The sequence below is a fragment of the Peromyscus leucopus genome, chromosome 3 (genome assembly GCF_004664715.2).
Source record: "Peromyscus leucopus breed LL Stock chromosome 3, UCI_PerLeu_2.1, whole genome shotgun sequence".
Classification (NCBI taxonomy): domain Eukaryota; kingdom Metazoa; phylum Chordata; class Mammalia; order Rodentia; family Cricetidae; genus Peromyscus; species Peromyscus leucopus.
The window spans coordinates 9,371,655-9,389,797 of NC_051065.1; the positions used below are offsets into that span (position 1 = coordinate 9,371,655).

The 18,143-nt window shown below is 44.2% G+C and overlaps 1 protein-coding gene across 1 annotated transcript in view; it reads left to right on the forward strand.

Moving 5' to 3' along the window:
* Positions 1–18,143, forward strand: part of Wnt2 (Wnt family member 2) — a 41,141-nt gene that overhangs the window by 22,073 nt on the left and 925 nt on the right. The window contains exon 4 of the mRNA XM_028871756.2: positions 1,721–1,985. Within this exon, the coding sequence (XP_028727589.1) occupies positions 1,721–1,985 (265 nt within the window). The remainder of the gene's footprint in view (positions 1–1,720; positions 1,986–18,143) is intronic.

Here is an 18,143-nt window from a genome sequence, read left to right on the forward strand (position 1 = left end):
CATATTGAGAGGTCTTTGGAACTGCTTAAAAAACAAAGCTGAAAAACAGTGAACAAAAGATGAGAAAAAACTTAGAGAAAATCAGTGTCAATTCTTGGATTAGGAATCCCGTGAAACAGAGAACAAGTGGAGGATTTTCACCAGAAGCACGCTATTAGGAGACGTTTTGAAGTCTACGTGTACTGTTGCCCATCTGGGTCTGCTTCCATCCATTCTGCATGCTTTCCTGAAGTTCAGGTAGTCACGCTGACTCCTTGAGCCCTTACTTCCATCTATAAAATGGGAAAGACAGTAGCTTGAGGTTTTTCTGCAGACCTTGAACATAATTTATTCTTCACTTAAGTATGCCGAGGGCCAATGAGACAGAGCAGGAGAAACTCTCTCTGTGAATGGTGCCACGTGGGAACTTATCCCAACACCAAAGCAGAAGTTTCCTTGGATAGTTCTGTGGTCTACCTGGCCTTCCCTCTGTCCACAATACCCACTCCCACAGAAGAGCAGCCTTCACGTCAGGAGCCGGCAGTCCCAGTTCCCTTGCTTCTAACAAGGGGCAGAGTGGGCACAGCTGGGCCGTCTAGGCTGCATCACTTGGCCAGAGCTGTGGAATAACTTTCAATACAGGATTAGTCTCAGTGGACTGGGTTTATCCCTCCCAAGCTGTGTTCCTTTGGGCAGAAACATTACTGTCTGAGATTTCCTCTTCCTCTTCCTAAGGCTGAAATGGTGGGAGAGGTCTGTTGCAGTGCATAAGGGCATTGAGGTAGAGTGTACACTGCAATCCTATGTGCCCAGTACACAGCAAGCATTCCATATGTAGCCACAGTAATGGGGTCACTGAACCATGAGCCTTAGCAATTCCTTTATCAATCAGGTTTGGATACAGGTTGAACATCCCTCATCAAAATATCTAACATTGAAAATGTTCTCAAACTTGACCTATGTCTTGTAATGGCATGATGGTGTGAGTGGAAAGTTCTCTACCTGGCTACACGAGACAGGTTGTGATCAAAACAGAAGCAATGCAAAACACAGTATATAATTGCCTTCCAGTTATGTGTCCAAAGTTATACATAAATGAATTTCCAGTTTACACCAGGATCCCATCTCAAAGACATCTCACATTGTGTATGCAAATATCCCCAAACTTCAAAACTCCAAAGTCCAAAATACTTCTGGTTTTAACCATTTCAGATAAAGGATGCTCAACATTGAAATAATATGCATTTTAAGATAAATAAGCCACTAGGTACTAGAAAATATTCACTTTCCTCTGCCTTTAAATTGTTTTTGAGAGTGAGCTGGGGGCGGGGTCATGAAGTTGCCTAGGTGGGAAGGGGAGGGTATCCGGGAGGAGTTAGCAGAGGGCAAAGAATAGTGTCAAAATATATTGTATGAGAAACGCTTTAAGTTAAAAATAAATAAGCTGGCTATGTACCCTATAAAACAGTGAGCTTTGGTTTCATGGATCGTAGATGGGGTTCACAGTTGGACTCTTCCATCTTTTCTCTACCTAAGGCTGAAGTTACCACAGTGTAGCCAAAGCAACCACCAGGTGACAAGGGATGCTCCTGAACCCCAGGATCTAGCCTTCTCAGAGCTACTTCTCTGTGGCTCTGAGGTAGAGAACTCACAGCTGGGGCCTGGGCGTAGGCTGGGTCCTGGGCATAGGCTGGGTCCTGGGCGTAGGTCCCACTGAGCTCGCCTCTGCCTTTTCCTGCAGGCTGTAAAGCGGTTCTTGAAACAAGAATGTAAGTGTCACGGCGTGAGTGGCTCCTGTACTCTGAGGACATGCTGGCTGGCCATGGCTGACTTCAGGAAAACAGGCGACTATCTCTGGAGGAAGTACAACGGGGCCATCCAGGTCGTCATGAACCAGGATGGCACTGGCTTCACTGTAGCCAACAAGAGATTTAAGAAGCCAACGAAAAATGACCTCGTGTATTTTGAGAATTCTCCAGACTACTGTATCAGGGACCGAGAGGCAGGTAAGTTACAAGAATTCCTTCAATGAACAGTGCTCTGCAATCTAATTGGGCACCTCTGTTTTTCAGCAGGCTATTTGTAAAATTGCAGATGCCTGCCTTCAGGTTCCAGGCTTGTGTTCTTTCTAATTCATATTGAAACTACACAGAAAATTCTCCCAAGCAGCTAGAGAAACAGGTTGATAGTGTGCAGATACTGAAGAAACACAAATTAACAAGAATGTATGTGGCAAAGAGTCAAAACGTGCAGCTCAGCAGAATTCTTGCCTGCACGGAATTCTAGTTAGGGGGATGGAGAAACGTTCTGTGCAATGCCCAGCATTCTTTCTGGGACTCTGAGCGGAGCAGGGGACAGTTTTAACAATCTTCCCGCAAGAAAAACATCCCTCCACTGTGGCATGGCCCCAGGACTCAGGAATTTAGCCTCTTCTGAAGAGGCCTGTTCTACTGTCCAAGCCCTTGCTCTTTTCAGTACGGTTACAATGGTCAGATACTAAAAAGCAAGAATGAATCCCCACTCCTTTGGCCATAGGTGGGTTGTGTAGAGGGAGCGACTCTAAGAGGCACCCCATTTACTAAACCACGCCCTGCCCTCCCCAACAACACAGTCTCTGTCTTATATTTCAAGAGTCACTCTTCCAGCCTGAGCATAGCAGCTCTCCCCTCCTGTCTGCTTTCATAGATCCGTGCGCTCCACCTCTCACCCTCAAGGTCAAGAGGAGGCTGCAGAGACTGCAAAGATTCTAGAGCAAAATAAGAACGAGTGAAAAGGCCTCGATTGACAGGAGGTGATGGGAATTCACAGCCCACTTTGGCTCAAGCCTTTTGCTCACTGGGAAGCAATGGCATTCACCATCAGAAAAAAATAGCCTTCCATTTAGCTTCCGAGTTTGTTTTCCATTCCAAAATCATTGCAAAAGAGCCAGGGAGACAGCGCAGATGCAGCCAGCTGCTAAGGCTAGATCAACTGATAGACGAGATTACCAGGGAGCATCAGAAGAGGCCTGGAGCCCCGAGCTTGCCCATGAGTTGTTCAAAGTTCCTTGGAGCTCCATGAGTTAGCTGTCTGCAGCCCGTAAGCATGTGTGTACATGCAGCGTGTGAGTTCTGACTGCCGAGCCTGAGGACCTGATTCTGTGCCTTGCTGTGTTCCTGTCGGGTTTTGGGACTGCTACCAAGTTACCCTTCCTGTCGCACCACAAGCTAAGTGGAACTGTGGTGAAACCTGTTGCTTTGACATAAATCAACCCAGGGGACCCATGTCCTCTTCTGCCCTTAACTAACTATTTGACTCTACACAGGCCGTGGGCCATGGAGTCACCTTAATCATTTTAGGTCCCAAGAATAGACACTTGCGTACTGAGCACTGTTGGTCTTGTTGACTCTTGCAGCCCTAAGACATCAGTGCACTGTAAATTTTTACCTGGGGAAAAAGGGACACCATGACGGATGCTCCTGAGCAATCAGCACCAACCAAACTCAGTTTACCGAGTAGAGTGAACAGCCCTGTATATCACTGTCCACATGGAGCAGTTAAGAAAATTGACCACCCATTTTCCATATCATGTATGAAAGGAGATGAACGTCTGGCCCCATACTTGGACTGAGCCTTGAGCCCAAGAGGACACATCCTCTTTACCTATTTCCTCCTACATGTGACTGTGAAAAGACCTTAAGGCCAAAATTACTTTTCTCTTTTCCTTTTTTTTTTTTTTTTTTTTTTTTTTTGAGACAGAGTTTCTCTGTGTAGTTTTGGTGCCTGTCCTGGCTCTTGCTCTGTAGACCAGGCTGGCCTCAAATCACAGAGATCTGCCTGGCTCTGCCTCCCGAGGGCTGGCATTAAAGACATGTACCACTACTGCCCAGCAAAATTTCTTATCAGAGCTCAGAAAACCTGCTGTCCAGCAGGCGTTTTCTGCTTATTTGGGTTGAAATAGTTTACATAATGAGAGAAACAGTCATACCCAGTGAGTATTTTCTTCCCTCATTGGTATTCAGGGAACTAAAAAAAAAAATGCTTCCTTGTCATACAGAGACTTTCTGAATGTACTTCCTGCTTCCCTTTTGAGCTATTGAATTAATTATTCTTATAGACTTCATTCTTCACATTTATATTAGAATGGAATTCTGGTTTGCTTGGTTTTTTTTTAAGTGCGTGCGTGCGTGCGTGCGTGCGTGCGTGTGTGTGTGTGTGTGTGTGTGTGTGTGTGTGTGTGAAGTGTATGTGACTGTAGGTACCTACTAGGGGCCAGGAATGTGGGGACTCCTGAAGGTGGGGTTACAGGTGGTGAGTCGCCCAGCATGCATGCCAGGGGTCCAAAGCTGGATCTCCTGTAAGAGCAGTAGGCACTATTGAAAGCTAGCAGCCTGTAAGCTGACTTCTTGACCATAAAATCATAGGTATCTATTCAGTGCATACTGCATCCCAGGGTCTGTCTGCTCTCACCAATTCTCGGCCTCTTGTTCATAGGAGAGGAAACTGAAGCTCTAGGGGGTAAGAATCTTGCAGGACTGTCTGTCTGTCCTCCCATCATTTTACTCTGCTTCTCGTTGTCCTAATCAGAAGGGCACACAGTTGAAAGACTGGCTTTCATTGTAAGCTATATAATCTGATCTTTTATTTCTATGCGTTCTTAGAAATATTTTAACTCATCTAATGTAAAAATAGGTGAATATTTTGGTTCTTGGGTAATATGAATCAAATAGGAGCCATCCTGATCATCTTAAGTATCCAGTTCCAATATAGTAGATCACATTTCCAATATGTTTACCGGATTATTTGTAGTTTTCTGAAATACATAGAAATGATACCCTTTGTGGCTATGCCAAAGACATGCCAAAGTCATGCATGTGACCTGAAAATGTTTCTTTTTTAATTGTGATAACTACACATGATTATTTTCATAAAAATATGGTTCAGAATGTTTTATATCACATTAGGCTAAAGTTCAGCTTGTTAGAAGAACATTTTTGATCGTGAATATTTAGAGTATTATGCAAACAGTCACAGGGGTGAAATACAGAGAGCTTCGCTTCAACCACACACTGGCGGGGTCTTGCCATCTGTCCTGTGACTATTGGTCATCTTCAGATGAGGGTCTCCCTGACTGGGATAAGCTCCTGTGGCGTGTGCTTTACTAAGCTGGTCCACACCACACTCCAAGTTTCTGGGTATTCAGTCTTCCGGAGCAGCCCCCAGCCTCTGTGGAGACAGAGAGATGTAAAGGATAGTTCCAAGACCCATGAGAATGGAGGCTTCCTGCATCTAACTCACGGTGGGTGCCAGAGCCTTCCTCTGGGTGAAAGTAAGGTGTTCGGTCTCCAGGAGGGAAGTTGCAGGGTGAGTCTGTAACAGAATGAACACACACTCTGCTAGAATAATCTTCCCTTAGGAAAGATCTGCTTTCTGGTGTTTAAAACTCTCATGTGTTGCCTTTAATCCCAGCACTCGGGAAGCAGAGGCAGGCGGATCTCTGTGAGTTCGAGGCCAGCCTGGTCTCCCAAGCGAGTTCCAGGAAAAGGCGCAAAGCTACACAGAGAAACCCTGTCTCGAAAAACCAAAAAAAAAAAAAAAAAAAAAAAAAAAAAAAAAAAAAACTCTCATGTGTTTAACATGGGTTATCATTAAAACATTTTTTTTATTAAAAATGGGCTAGACAAGCTCCAGGATAGACCAAAACTTTATAGTAACATTTAAATCAACACACACATTGCTGTTCTTTCTTAACGGTTTTGTTTATTAAAATTCATACTCATGCTCCCTATATTTCATCTCCCATCCCTGAATGGTTGATTCGAAGCAATGAACACTTAATATTCAATTTACTGGGCACCTTTTCTTGGAGGGCATTAGGAGATCAAGAGTGGCTCTCAGGTGGGTTATCGGTGTGTATGTGGTGTTTGAACTAATTGGCTATGCTCCTACTGTTCCCACTGCATCCTGTTCAGAATGACAGTGCCCAGCAGTGAGCCAAGGCAGGGGGTATCAACTGTGTTTATGCAGTGGATGCATCTACATGTTCACTTCACTATTCTCCAGAGTGGGGGCCTCCTCAGAGACCTGCTGGATCAGAATTATGGGATTCCCATTCTTTTCAAGCTTAACAATAGTTTGGAAAATCAATGGTTTGGTTGTTCATGGTCCTGGTTTACCCCTATTATCAGAGAAAAGGAAATGCAAAGACTCTTTGTTCTTAGCATCTCTGGTCCTTAGAAAGGGTGAAAAGGGTTCTTTGCAGAGCTCTGAAGAGACATCACTCAAAAAAACACCCTGCCCTGGCTCATGTGGCAGAAGTTTTTTTGTTTTTTTTTGTTTGTTTGTTTGTTTGTTTGTTTTTTTGACGTGTATGCCCATCATCTCCAGAAACTCTACTGCAAGTAATTCCTTTAAATGGTTTCAGCCACTAAGACTCCTGCTGGAATTGGTTTAACATCTTGGTTATCAAGTCACTCCTCCAAGGAAGCCCTGACACAAGGATGTGAGGATGAGGGAATTTGATGAGAGGCTCACAGAGTGGAGAGCCTGAAAGTTTCTGGGGAGAACGGATCTCCCTCACTAGGGATGGTGGGAGCACAGTGAGTCCCTGATGGGTCAGCTCTGTTCTGCATCCCTTCAGTGCACATACCCTAACTCTTGGCAGCCGCCCTCCCTTACACATCGAGGAAACAGAATCCCAAAGTTTTGTACTTGGTCCAAGATTTCGTGGGCTGGAACTAGTTAACAGAATAGAAGGCATAGATAAAAATCGGAACAAAAATCCATACTTTTCTCACTATACTATTTCCCTCCTATCTGGATCCTTGGAAAGTGTGTAATAAAGATTCAGTATGAAGATATGGGACTTTAATGGGGGGTACCCACAAAGCTGGGAGCTGGGAGCTCAAAACTGATCAGAATTAAACAGCCACATTGAAATTATGCTAAAGCCCTTTTCAATTAGAAGCTCTCCAAGATTTTTTCCTTTTCTTTGTCTTTTCTCTTATGTAGTGTGCACGTGTGAATGTGTACATTCCTGTGCCTGCAAATGTGGGGGCCAGAGAGGATATTGTCTTCCTCTATCATTCTCCGTCTTATTCCCATTAGGCAGGATCTCTTACTGAACCTAACGCTTGCCATTTTGGCTAGACTGGCTGGCCAGAAAGCTCCCAGGACCCACCCATCTCTGCCTCTCAACACTGGGGTTACAGGCATAACAAGCCATACCTGGTTTTTTATCGAAATGCTGGAGATTTGAACTCAGCTTCTCATGCATCTCCCTAGGCCACCACTTCAGATTTTTAAAGGAATATCTTTAATTGTTCCTAATAAATTGTAGGAAAAAAATGCTTGACGAAGAAAGTGTGGAAACAATAACCAAACATGTCCCCTTATTCGTTAGCTGAAGAAGGCAAATGTTTTCTGTTGATCAACTATAAATGCCTCATTTGCAGCTCAGATTTGCAGAGTACTAGGAGCTGTGTGAGGTTGGGCATGTGATGTGCAGGTCAGATTAGAGAACACATCTTAGAGAGGGACTTTCTGGGATGAGCACTCCGGTGGCTCTGGAGTTATCTAGTGTGGTGATTGCTCCCAGGCATCTGTAAATCAAAGCAACCCTCCAGTTGGAGATAGGTCCATCTGTAAGGGAGGAATGCCGCCCTCCCCTCCCCTGCAGAGGAGGTGTCTGCACCTAATCACAGACCACTTTCGCCCGGTATGATGTAAAACCCTGACCCAGGCCAGAGGTCATTCCCAGGTCTCCTCTCCAACCAGAGGGAACAAGCAAGCCTCTGCCTTTTCTCCAGTCAAGTTCAAAAACAAATGGCGCTCTTGTGTAACATATTGTCCATTGGAAACTCAAAGCCTGACAGGCGGGTGGGCGGCTGTTCCTGGTATCAGGATTTGTGCATTCCTCTGGAAACTATTTGGAAATGTGTCCCTTGAAGCCCATGGTAACCCAGTTCCTAAAATCATTGTATACAGAGACTGGCATTCTGGATAAGTCTTGTGCTGTGGCCTGGCTTGCAGATATGCATGAACACTGACTATATCCTGGGATGGGATTAAAAACAAGGAAATGAGATTTTAACCAGTGGATAAACTCTGCTTAAATATTAATATGTGCAACTAATACCAGGACATTTTAAGTCCTTCATTTCTTTACTGAACAAATATTGACATTGTTCTATATGCCAGAGACATAAACCCAGGCAATGCAAAGACCAGGAAGGCAGAGTTGGTTGGTCCTTGGCCTCAAGGCTTCACCTACCATGTGGTCTTTATAGGTAACCCTGGTGGCAGCAGCCAAGCAACATTACACAGTTTAGGTGACAGGGAACCCTCAATCTGAGACAGGTGAAAAACTTGTCTTAGGGCTTGCCCCTTGCTCCATTGGTCTGGACAAGCATTTCCTGTATATTTATTACTTTGACAGCATAAAGAAGTCGCTCATCTCTTTGTGCTCCAAGACTTACAGAAATTAATGAATTAGTATCTAAAGAGAGCCAAACCAGGATTGTATGGAGAAGGTTTTAATGGGGCTTCCTAACAATCATTTACAGGGAAAATCATTAATGCTGTACAATTAATAGTAATTACAATCTAGTAAACTACCATTTAAAATGTGTAAGTGATATATAATATATATATAAATCTTTTCAACCTCAAAACCCTCAATTGTCTTGACTTGACTCTTGCTTCTCATCCTGTTCTGTTAGCTCATTTTAACCCATTTCAGGGGCTGCTTGTCGTCTTGTGGATTTTTTTTTTTTTTTCAGAGTTTCCTCGGGACCCTCACTTCTCTTTCTGTACTTTCTTCCTGGTCTGATCTTCTCTATTCTTCCAGCTTTAAATATTTCTATCTATCTGTACTTTCATTCTCTTGCTTTATCCTGTATTTAATTCCCCACCTGATAGACTCATTTAGATCTCTCATAATAGATTGATGGGCTTCATTCAAAGTTGAATTCCTGATTTGTCCCACCCACAAAGCTTGTTTTCTTCTAAGGAAAATGGATCTACCAAATGCTATGGTGGCCAGGCCATCATCATGCAAGCCAATTGTAATACCCCCTCCTCTCTTGCCTGGATCCCCCACATCAGGACCTCTGCAATCTGTACCGGACCTTTCTGCTCCTCCGTGTTCATTGCCACACCAGAGGCCCAAGCAGAGCTCAGTTTCTCCATTTATAGAAGGTGTCAGTGTTTAATTGTTAGTTACCTCTTCACCCCACTGGGCTTCACTGGGACTCCCGTGTACCCCAATACCCAGCATATGCATGTGGTGAATTGAGTTAATGTTCATTCACTAGCTGAATTATGTAGCTTTACCACTTAAAGGTAGCTTGGTTTCCTTGCAGAGAATTAAGGAGCATGTTTTTGTTTGTTTGTTTGTTTGTTTGTTTTTTATCACTGATTATAGTGCTCAAACTATAAAAATTCCCACTTAAGCTTGAGTGTTAAATGAAACTTTTACATTAGAAGACATCTACCAAGATTCATGATTACGTTATGTGGCCTGTTAGCCATCTCTGGATGGGATAAAAGAGGTCAAATCAATACAACAATCAGAATGAATGCAAAACTTGGTAAACAAAGTTTAAAAGTCATTTTGTATATCCAATTCTTTGACATCATTTGAACCACTAACAACAAATTAATCACCAAATAGGTGAATGGCTTTTCTTGGGCCAGGGGGGTTGAATAACAAAGCTCATTTCCAACTGCTCTATTAATGCTTGCAGACAAAGAGAATTTTTAAAAGTACATTAAAATTATGAACTTAATTATTTCTTTTTAGCTTTCTTATTGAAATCCACTTTACAATAGGATACCTCTTCTTCCCACTTATGTAAATTCCACATTATTAGGGAGCAGCCAATATTAGAGAGAGCCCTGCATTATGGAATAGGCATCTTGGGGACTACAAGTTGTTCTCTACTACTATTTATACTGATTAGGAAGCCATGGAGAAATTTACTTCTCTATTTCTCTTAATATGTGCTTCACCTTGTAATTTCTATGGTTCCTGTGACTTGGGAACTGAATACATTACTCATTTTACTCTGCTTGTAGTACAGATCCTTAACCTGCTGTCACAAACTCACGTTATCAATATGAATTTCTTCCATTTCAGTATAAGCCATGCTCTGATATGGTAGCACACATATATAATCTCACCATTCTCAGAGAGTTCCAAGTCAGCCTGGGCAACATATAAGACCATACCATCAAAATAGTAATGATAACCCTAACTAAATGCATACAATTTAAAAAAAGAAGAATGTGCCACATTTCTTGCATGTGCTCTCGGTACTAAGTGAAAACATTTCAAGAGGTCTAGGCTTAACTGCTGGGCTCCCGCTGTGTACCTGGCAACTGTCAAACACTTCTTTGAAAAGTGTGCCTTCACCAGACAATCGGAAGGCTGTTCTTAGTGTTTAAGAAATTGTTCTTAATTTTGTGTTTAGTAAACGAGCAAATATACATTGGCACCTGAGTATTATACAGTGTGTAAAAGAAAGGATAAGACCCATCCCCTATCCCAAGGAAGGTGAGCTCAGATTACAAAATGGTACATGCACCCAATTTCAGAAAGGCCTTTGGTAGCTCAACAGAACGTGGACAGACAGGGTGTAGTCCTCCACGGAAGACGTCAATGCAGAACTGAATCTTGAAAAGCTGAGAAGAGTTCCCTTGGATTGAAGGGAGAGGAAAACTTACAGTTAGAAGTTGATCTTAAAGAGCACAGTCTACATGGCTGTTAAGTGACGCCAGAAAGTCACTCTGTTCATTGCGGAGGAGAGAGCCTGTTTGGAGAATACTCGGGCTGGGAGTTCAGTGGGGTGAGGCTAAGGGTGGGGAGAGGGAGCACAGGAAATAACTTTGACCAGGCTAGATAGATCAACTATGGAAAGTCTGAGTCTGGCCATAACCATGTTAATTCCATTGTAGAATTTGCTAGCTTAAAAGGACATGGCCTTCCTGTGCCAGGCAAACTCTTTCAGAGTAGGAAGATGAATAAAAGTGAGTAAAATCATCTGAACTAAGTACAGAGATTGCCTTTCCTAAGTAGCATTAGCTTTGCGATCCTTCACGTGAGGAAGGGGGCAGGCTTGCAAGCAGATGAATGTGCGGTCTCTAACATTTGCTCTGCAACATTCTTTTGTTCCCTCAATAAATCTGTGTCATTAATGACAACGTGTAAGTCAAGCAGAGGAGAAACAGCCTATTGGATGACAGGCTTAAGTGAATCTTGCTTTATGCCCTAATGGTCAACATATGGGCCTCTGTTGGCCTGAGTGGCAAGAATTTCTGAAGATAGAGGCAAGGAGGGAGAGGGGGAGGAGGAAGGGAGGGTGGGGGGAGAGAGAGAGAGAGAGAGAGAGAGAGAGAGAGAGAGAGAGAGAGAGAGAGAGAGAGAGAGAAAGAGAGAGAGAGAGAGGAGCGCCCTTCCTCCAGGTTTAGAGGTATGGGTCTGGGAACTATTAGCCAAAGCCCTCTGTGTCCCTCCTCTGCTGTCAGGAAGATGCATGTTGGTGGAGACAGAAATGTTTTTACACTGGGAACCCTGACTCCATTATTAATTTTATAGCTCTGGGGATGGGATGCTTGATTCTGTAAGTTCCCTTGATATTGCCCCACCAAATATGATATGTGGTCCAAAACACATGCAATTTGGAAACTTCCAGTCTTTTCCCATGCATATGTGATCTTATTGTGAGTTGGGATGAGGACATAACAAAGGGGAAGAAAAAAAAAGGTGCATTTAGCCAGAAGTAGCACCCTCCACCTTCCCATGACATAGGCCTCCCCACCCACAGAGACTGCCGGCTATGGATGGTCACAGAGTTTAGGCAGCCAATCTGAACGGTACTTTGTGGGTAATGATGACAGGAAGGCTGGAGTCTGAGCCCACAGTTCTTTCTGTCAGGGGACTGAGCTCTGTCACCAGCCTGGCAACACATCTGGGCATATTTCACAACCAAAGCAAAGGAGCATGTGAACTACATAAATCAAAGTATAACAAGAGACTGTTAAAAAGCAGCATGTCTTTTTAGAATAAGTGTGTTAATTAAAAAAAAGAGAGAGCACCTAAATACATGTTTGTCCTTAATAGATGACAGTTTGGAAGGTCTGATTGAGAGGACCATTGGCTGAAGCCATGTTTCAAATGTCTAGTTGGTATTTTTAAACTACCATCCATGCTGACTGACCACCTGAGTTTGGAGCCACAGAACCCACAGGAAAGCAAGACACAATAGTGAGTGTATTTGTTATCTCCCCTGGAAGCTCGTGGGCTAGCCTGATGTAGTCAAGAAGTCAGCAAGACGGTAGAAGGAGAGGCCAATACCCCAGGCTGCCCTCTGACCTCTACACATAATCCACTTATACTCCCACATACATACACAGATACTATACACACATAACGAGAGACAGAGTATCAATCCAGGGGAAATGCAGCATAAACCACCATGCTAACCAGCCCTTTTTATTTTCTCACAAAACTTTATGTGACTAAATAGCCTACAACATATCATGAGCTGCAAAATAAATAAATAAATAAATAAATAAATAAATAAATAAATAAAAACCCTCCCTCCCAACCCTTCAAAAGCTACAAATCAGGTAATTTCTTTAGAGGCGGTTAGGGTTGGGGTGTGTGGTATTGAGGATGAAACCTCCAGCCTTACCTGTGCTGGGCAACTACTGTAGCACTGAGCTACATCCCTGCATCTGGACTCAGGGATATAGTCTCACTATGTAGCTCAGCCTGGGCTAGACCTCATGATCTTCCTGTTTCAGCCTCCCTAGTGCTGGAATTTTAGATGTTTCCAACTACATGAAGCTTACAAGTTCATTTGATAGGATTTTTTGATAGAATAATTAAGGGGCAGAGCAGGGAAGATAATGAAGTATCATTTCTGCTTTGTTCTGAGGGTACCCACCACTTGCTGGCTGTGTACTTGTGAGCAAGTTACTATACCTCATAGACTGCTCTGTGCCTCCCCATTGGCCCATTTCCTGTCCCCAGTGCCTAAGGAGGGCCCAGGACAGCTCCAGGCCAGGACCCCACCCACTGTGTTATATCAGTGCTCTCAGTCTTCAAAAGCTCTCTTTTATCTTTCTTCTTCTTGGCCTCATTGAGCCCCATTTGGGAAACAGTGGTGAGTGGTATGTTCGCATTGCTTCTGTCTGAGCATTTTATAGTTGAACTAATACACTTCATGGCCTGTTTTTGTTTCACACGCCAAAGCCACCTTTTGTCTTACTTCTTCGGGGGCACTAGAGACTGAGGCCAGGGTCTTCACATGCTAGGCCAGCGCTCTACCAGTGGGCCATATCCCAGGCCCCCTTGTTTTCACAATTCACTTTGAGACAAGGTCTCACTAAGTTGCTCAGGCTGACCTTGAACCTACTCTGTAGCCCAGATGTGCCTAAATTCAGTATCATTCTATTTCAATCTCCCAAGAAGCTGGGATTGTAGGCCAGGACCAGCAGGCCTGGCTCTAAAACCACTTTTAGACCAAGTTTTTCCAGTGGCCATTGCCTTCTCTTGCCTTTCCTCCCCGAGTTTAGATGATGCTGAATTCAATTCGGCAAACAATCCTTGGGTTCAGAGGGAGTCCAGTCCAGACTTCTGCATTTGAAAAACAAAATCTACCATGACAAGTCCCCAGGGCTAAGTGAAAATACTGTCTGAGACTTCCTTAGGCTTCAGACCATTGGGGAAAGACCACCAAGTTAGAAATCAATAAAGGAGCCACAGCCTAACTTGGAAACAAGACACTTCACCTCCCCATACTGGCCCTCTCAGAGTCACAGCCCAGGAGAAAGGACAGAGAATTCAAACGTGTCCTAGTATTGTCATAGTTTGATAACTGAAGATTGGTGAGATGAAAGAAAGTTTGTTGGTACACAAGACTTAAGACAAAACTCGAAATATTACAAATTGAGTCACCACTGGAGTGCCAGGATCTTACTCACAGACCTGTGGCTTCAGTCCCTACCTCCTGAAAAAGATGGCCAAGCCCATGAACCCCATCCTCACCTTTTTCCTAAATCCAGGTGTCTCTAATGAACATTTCTACCTCTATAATCCCGAGTTATAGACAACTCAGTATTATAACAACTAAATTCATCTTTACTTAAAGTCTTCCCTTCCCAGGCATTTTTCACGTTAGGGAATCCCTAGTGCCAACACGACTGCTTAGACCCAAACCTGAAAGCCCCTCTGGACTCTTCTCACCCCCTTCCTATCCACCCATCAGTCACTATCTGCTTGTCCTGCCTTTTCAACTAACTTCTCTTTTCCTCACTCAGTGTCTTAATCTAGGCCATCTTGTACCTGGGTCATAGTTCTGTATGGGTCTCTAACTTATCTCCTTGCCCTTATTTTGGCTTGCTTCAATCTCTTCAGTCCCAGCACATTGCTTTGCCTCCTTGAACACACATTAAATACGTTGCTCTCTGCGTGAAGACTGTCAATAGAAATCTGTTGCTCACATAGTAACATGCAAACCCGCTGCCCTGTTATCTAAAGCCATTGGCAATGCAGCTTCTACTCACAGCTTTAGCCTCATCTCTTTCACTCCCCCCTTTGAACACTGAATCCCAGCCATGTGGAATGTCTTTCTGCTCCTCACATAGAGCTCTTGGCCCATGTAGCCTCCTCCTCTTTATTTCTCCCTCTATCACATTCCTCTTACTAAGACACATTATACATGTGGAAAAGTTCAAATAACACTAGCTGCCTTCACTATAATCATAATACAGTGAGTTTTCTCAATTAAACACATCCATACACTTTGTGCCCAGATCATGACCCAAAAGAGGCCCAGTATTCTAGGAGCTCCCTCGTGTTCTTTGTCCCTACCTCTAAGAAAAACCAGTACCCCAACATCAAATATCCCTGGCTAGTTTATCCCAGTTCTATACTTAGTCTAAGGGAAAACTACCTTCAAGTCAAAGCCTGTGTCTGCTTTCTCTTGATGTGTAATGATTTACCCAAACACTTATGGCCTGGAATGACCTTGAGGTCCTAGCTTCATCCATCTCCGTCCTCACAGCTGTCTTTTCAGTCAGCTTTGCCATCATGCTCCTGGAGGACTTGCACTGTCATTCACACACTTTCCTCTCTCCACATAGCATCATCCTCACCATATTCTCCTCTTCTTGCTGTGGAGCCAAATGAACATGTTTTGGTCATTTCCTACTTGACCCCTCCACCTCCAACCCTACACTTCAACAGATTGCCAAATTCTAGTAGCTCCCCCTCTGCGGCCTCTCAGGCACTGTCCTTTGGTCTCCATTCGTGGCCTCTTGCCTGGACTCATCCCAGAGCTCACATTTGGCCTCCTTGTTCCCAGTCATTCTAACAGGCTTAGGTATGTTTTTTTCTGGATTGAAATCAACACTTGTTTCACACCCACCATAGAATAAAATCAAAGCTCTACCAAGGCAAAGCACTCTTTAACCTGTTGCTCTGGCCTTCCTTTCTGTGCTTTTTGCCATACTGAATCTGCCCTCCCAAAAAGTTGTCTGAAACATGTCTGCTAGGAGCTTCTTATGCCTAGAAATGCCTTTCACTCCATTCTTTCCCCAAACATCAACTCATCCTTTACACACCCTCTCTAATGCCACCTTCTTGTTCAAACCATGCAGTTGAGGACTCTTGACCTGGACCTGTTTCCCACCATTAATATTCATAACTAAGAAATCTCATTATGACAATGATGTAAGTGTCTCAGGGCAGCATCTCTACTTTGTTCTCTGATAACCCCCAGAGCCTACCACATCGGGGGGGTCTCTGCAAACACTTGCTATATAAAGGAAAGGCTGCTTAACCTTTGTTGAGCACTTGTTCTGACAGACACTTCTACAGATAATTTTAGCCCATCCTCACTGAAGCCCTATGAAGAAGGAGCTGGTTTCGTGCCAACTTTGCAAGAGAGGAAAAGGAAGCTTGCTTACATTTCAGTAACTTGCCACAACTGTACGGCTGACACATGGCAACACTACGAGCAAACCCCTAATTGCCCACACCCTAAAGACCTTGGCTTTACAGTCTGAACTTTCTCTGCCAATGATACCCTGCATGGGATTCTACGGTGGCCAACAGATTTCATAATGATGTGGAAGTTGAGGTGGCACCTCTCACACATTTATCTCTCCACTACATTACAAGTCTGCTGAGAACAGGAGCTGGTCCTATTTATTTTATTTCTCCCCTGCCTCCCAAACCCCAAGCAGCCAACACAGCATCTTACACATGTTTATGTCAACTAAATGTTTATCAAATGAAATGATGGGTGTGATGTTCAAAGGCAGCTTTTGGCAGTGAGTCCTTTTTGCATAATCAGTGATGTTTGAGGAGACTTTTCTGATGGTCGTCCTGAACACAGGCCCAGCTGCTGTCTCTCCTAACCCTTTGCTTCTTCAGCATGATGTAGGCTCAGGGCCATCCCTGGCTGACCCACCCTCCACCCCGGCCCGGCCCTCTGCCATCCTTCCTGTCCTCAGGAAACTCCTCTGTCTGTCTTCCTGCTCTAGGCAGCTGATCACGCGCAGCAAGTCTGGCCCACCCTCTCCTTTTCTTGACCTCACACCCTGCCTGAACCCTGCTGTTTCCTTGGTCATTCTGCACAGGCAGAGCAACATGACACTCTCACAGATAATTTTCACACAGAGCAGAGAGAGTGATAAACACAGTCACGAGGTGTAAGTGAAAAAAAAATAGTTAAGTCATTATCTTGTTTCACCCTGTATTTGTGTCTCTTCTGTAGGTTGCAGTTATTTTGCATTGTTGATTGTAATAGAAACGGGAGCAGTTGAGCTAAAAGTGGCAGTTAGTAGAAGGATAAAGAGCTTTAGGCTGGGGTTGTAGCTCAGTGACAGAGTGCTTGCTTGCCTAGTATACATCAGACACATGTTCAGGCCATATTATAGGAGATCACAGAGTCTTTAGAACTTCCATGGTTGACGTGTGGCCAGGCCCCCAGAAGAAACAGAAGCAGAACAAAACAGTGGTCCATCTTGAGCCGGACTCCTTTTCCTGGTCTGGCCTTCACTGTCTCTGTATGTTTGCTTTAGCCATGTCTTTTTGGGGCTCTGGGCCAGAGACACTGAGTTCATGCACGGCAACTATCTCCTGGGCACTCTACCTTATTGGCCCAGGATAAGTCAGGTGCCTACCTGTGGTCCAGTGAGGATGGTGATACAAACCCAGCACGGCTGCCAATGGCTCATCTTGGTAGGAAAGACTGATGAAGAACGGGTCATTGCAAGTGAGAAAACTCTCCAAAATGGTCCCCTACTCTTGATTGTACGAAAGGGATAGGAAGGATAAAGTTGTAAAAGAGCCGTCTCTGTTTGCCCAGGGATGGAGTAAACTAAAGGGCTTTGTATACTTGAAATTCCTTTTTCTTTGTTTGAGATGGGGTATCACTATGTCCTGGTCTGCCCTGGAACTCAGTATATAGACCAGGTTGGCCATGAACTTTGAAGTGGTTGCTGACATTACAGGTGTGAGACACCACACCCAGCTCTATCTTTGAAATTCCTTTTACAGAAACAGATGCATGCATATGGATGGCCACTTAGCAAATGTAACATTGGTTAACTAAGACGACATTAATACGATGCCACATTTCTCCTTTGAAGGATGGGACTTGTGGCCTCAATCAGGCACTTCCTGTGGCCTGCTCAACTGCAAAAGTCTTTTCAACTGGAAAAGGAGAGCAGTGAGCAAGGCCAGGCTGCACCCTCCCTCCTCTATGGCTCACACAAATGGGACCTGCTCTCCCCAGCAGCTACAGCTCAGCTCTACCAAGTCAGTGTGAGCAGGTCCAGGGAACCTGACCCCTCCCCTTTCCAATGTTCAATACCTCCTACACTTGGAGAAAGTTGGCCTTGGCCACAGCTTCCTTTTTGTGATTTGAAGTTGGAAGAGGAAGGACTGGAATAAATCGTTTCTTTCTTATCTAGCACTGTCCACCCAATGGCCCTTCATTCGAGGCCTGGATAAGGGTAATATGGAAAGTCAACCCAATTAACCGAAGGAACTTCAGGTTGCCAAAAGAAAATCCAAAGTTTCTGGTCCACCCTTCCTAGCTTCTGCCCTCTGGACACTTCTCAGCTGCATAGAAGGACAACACATGGGCCCATAAAACACAGATTCAGCA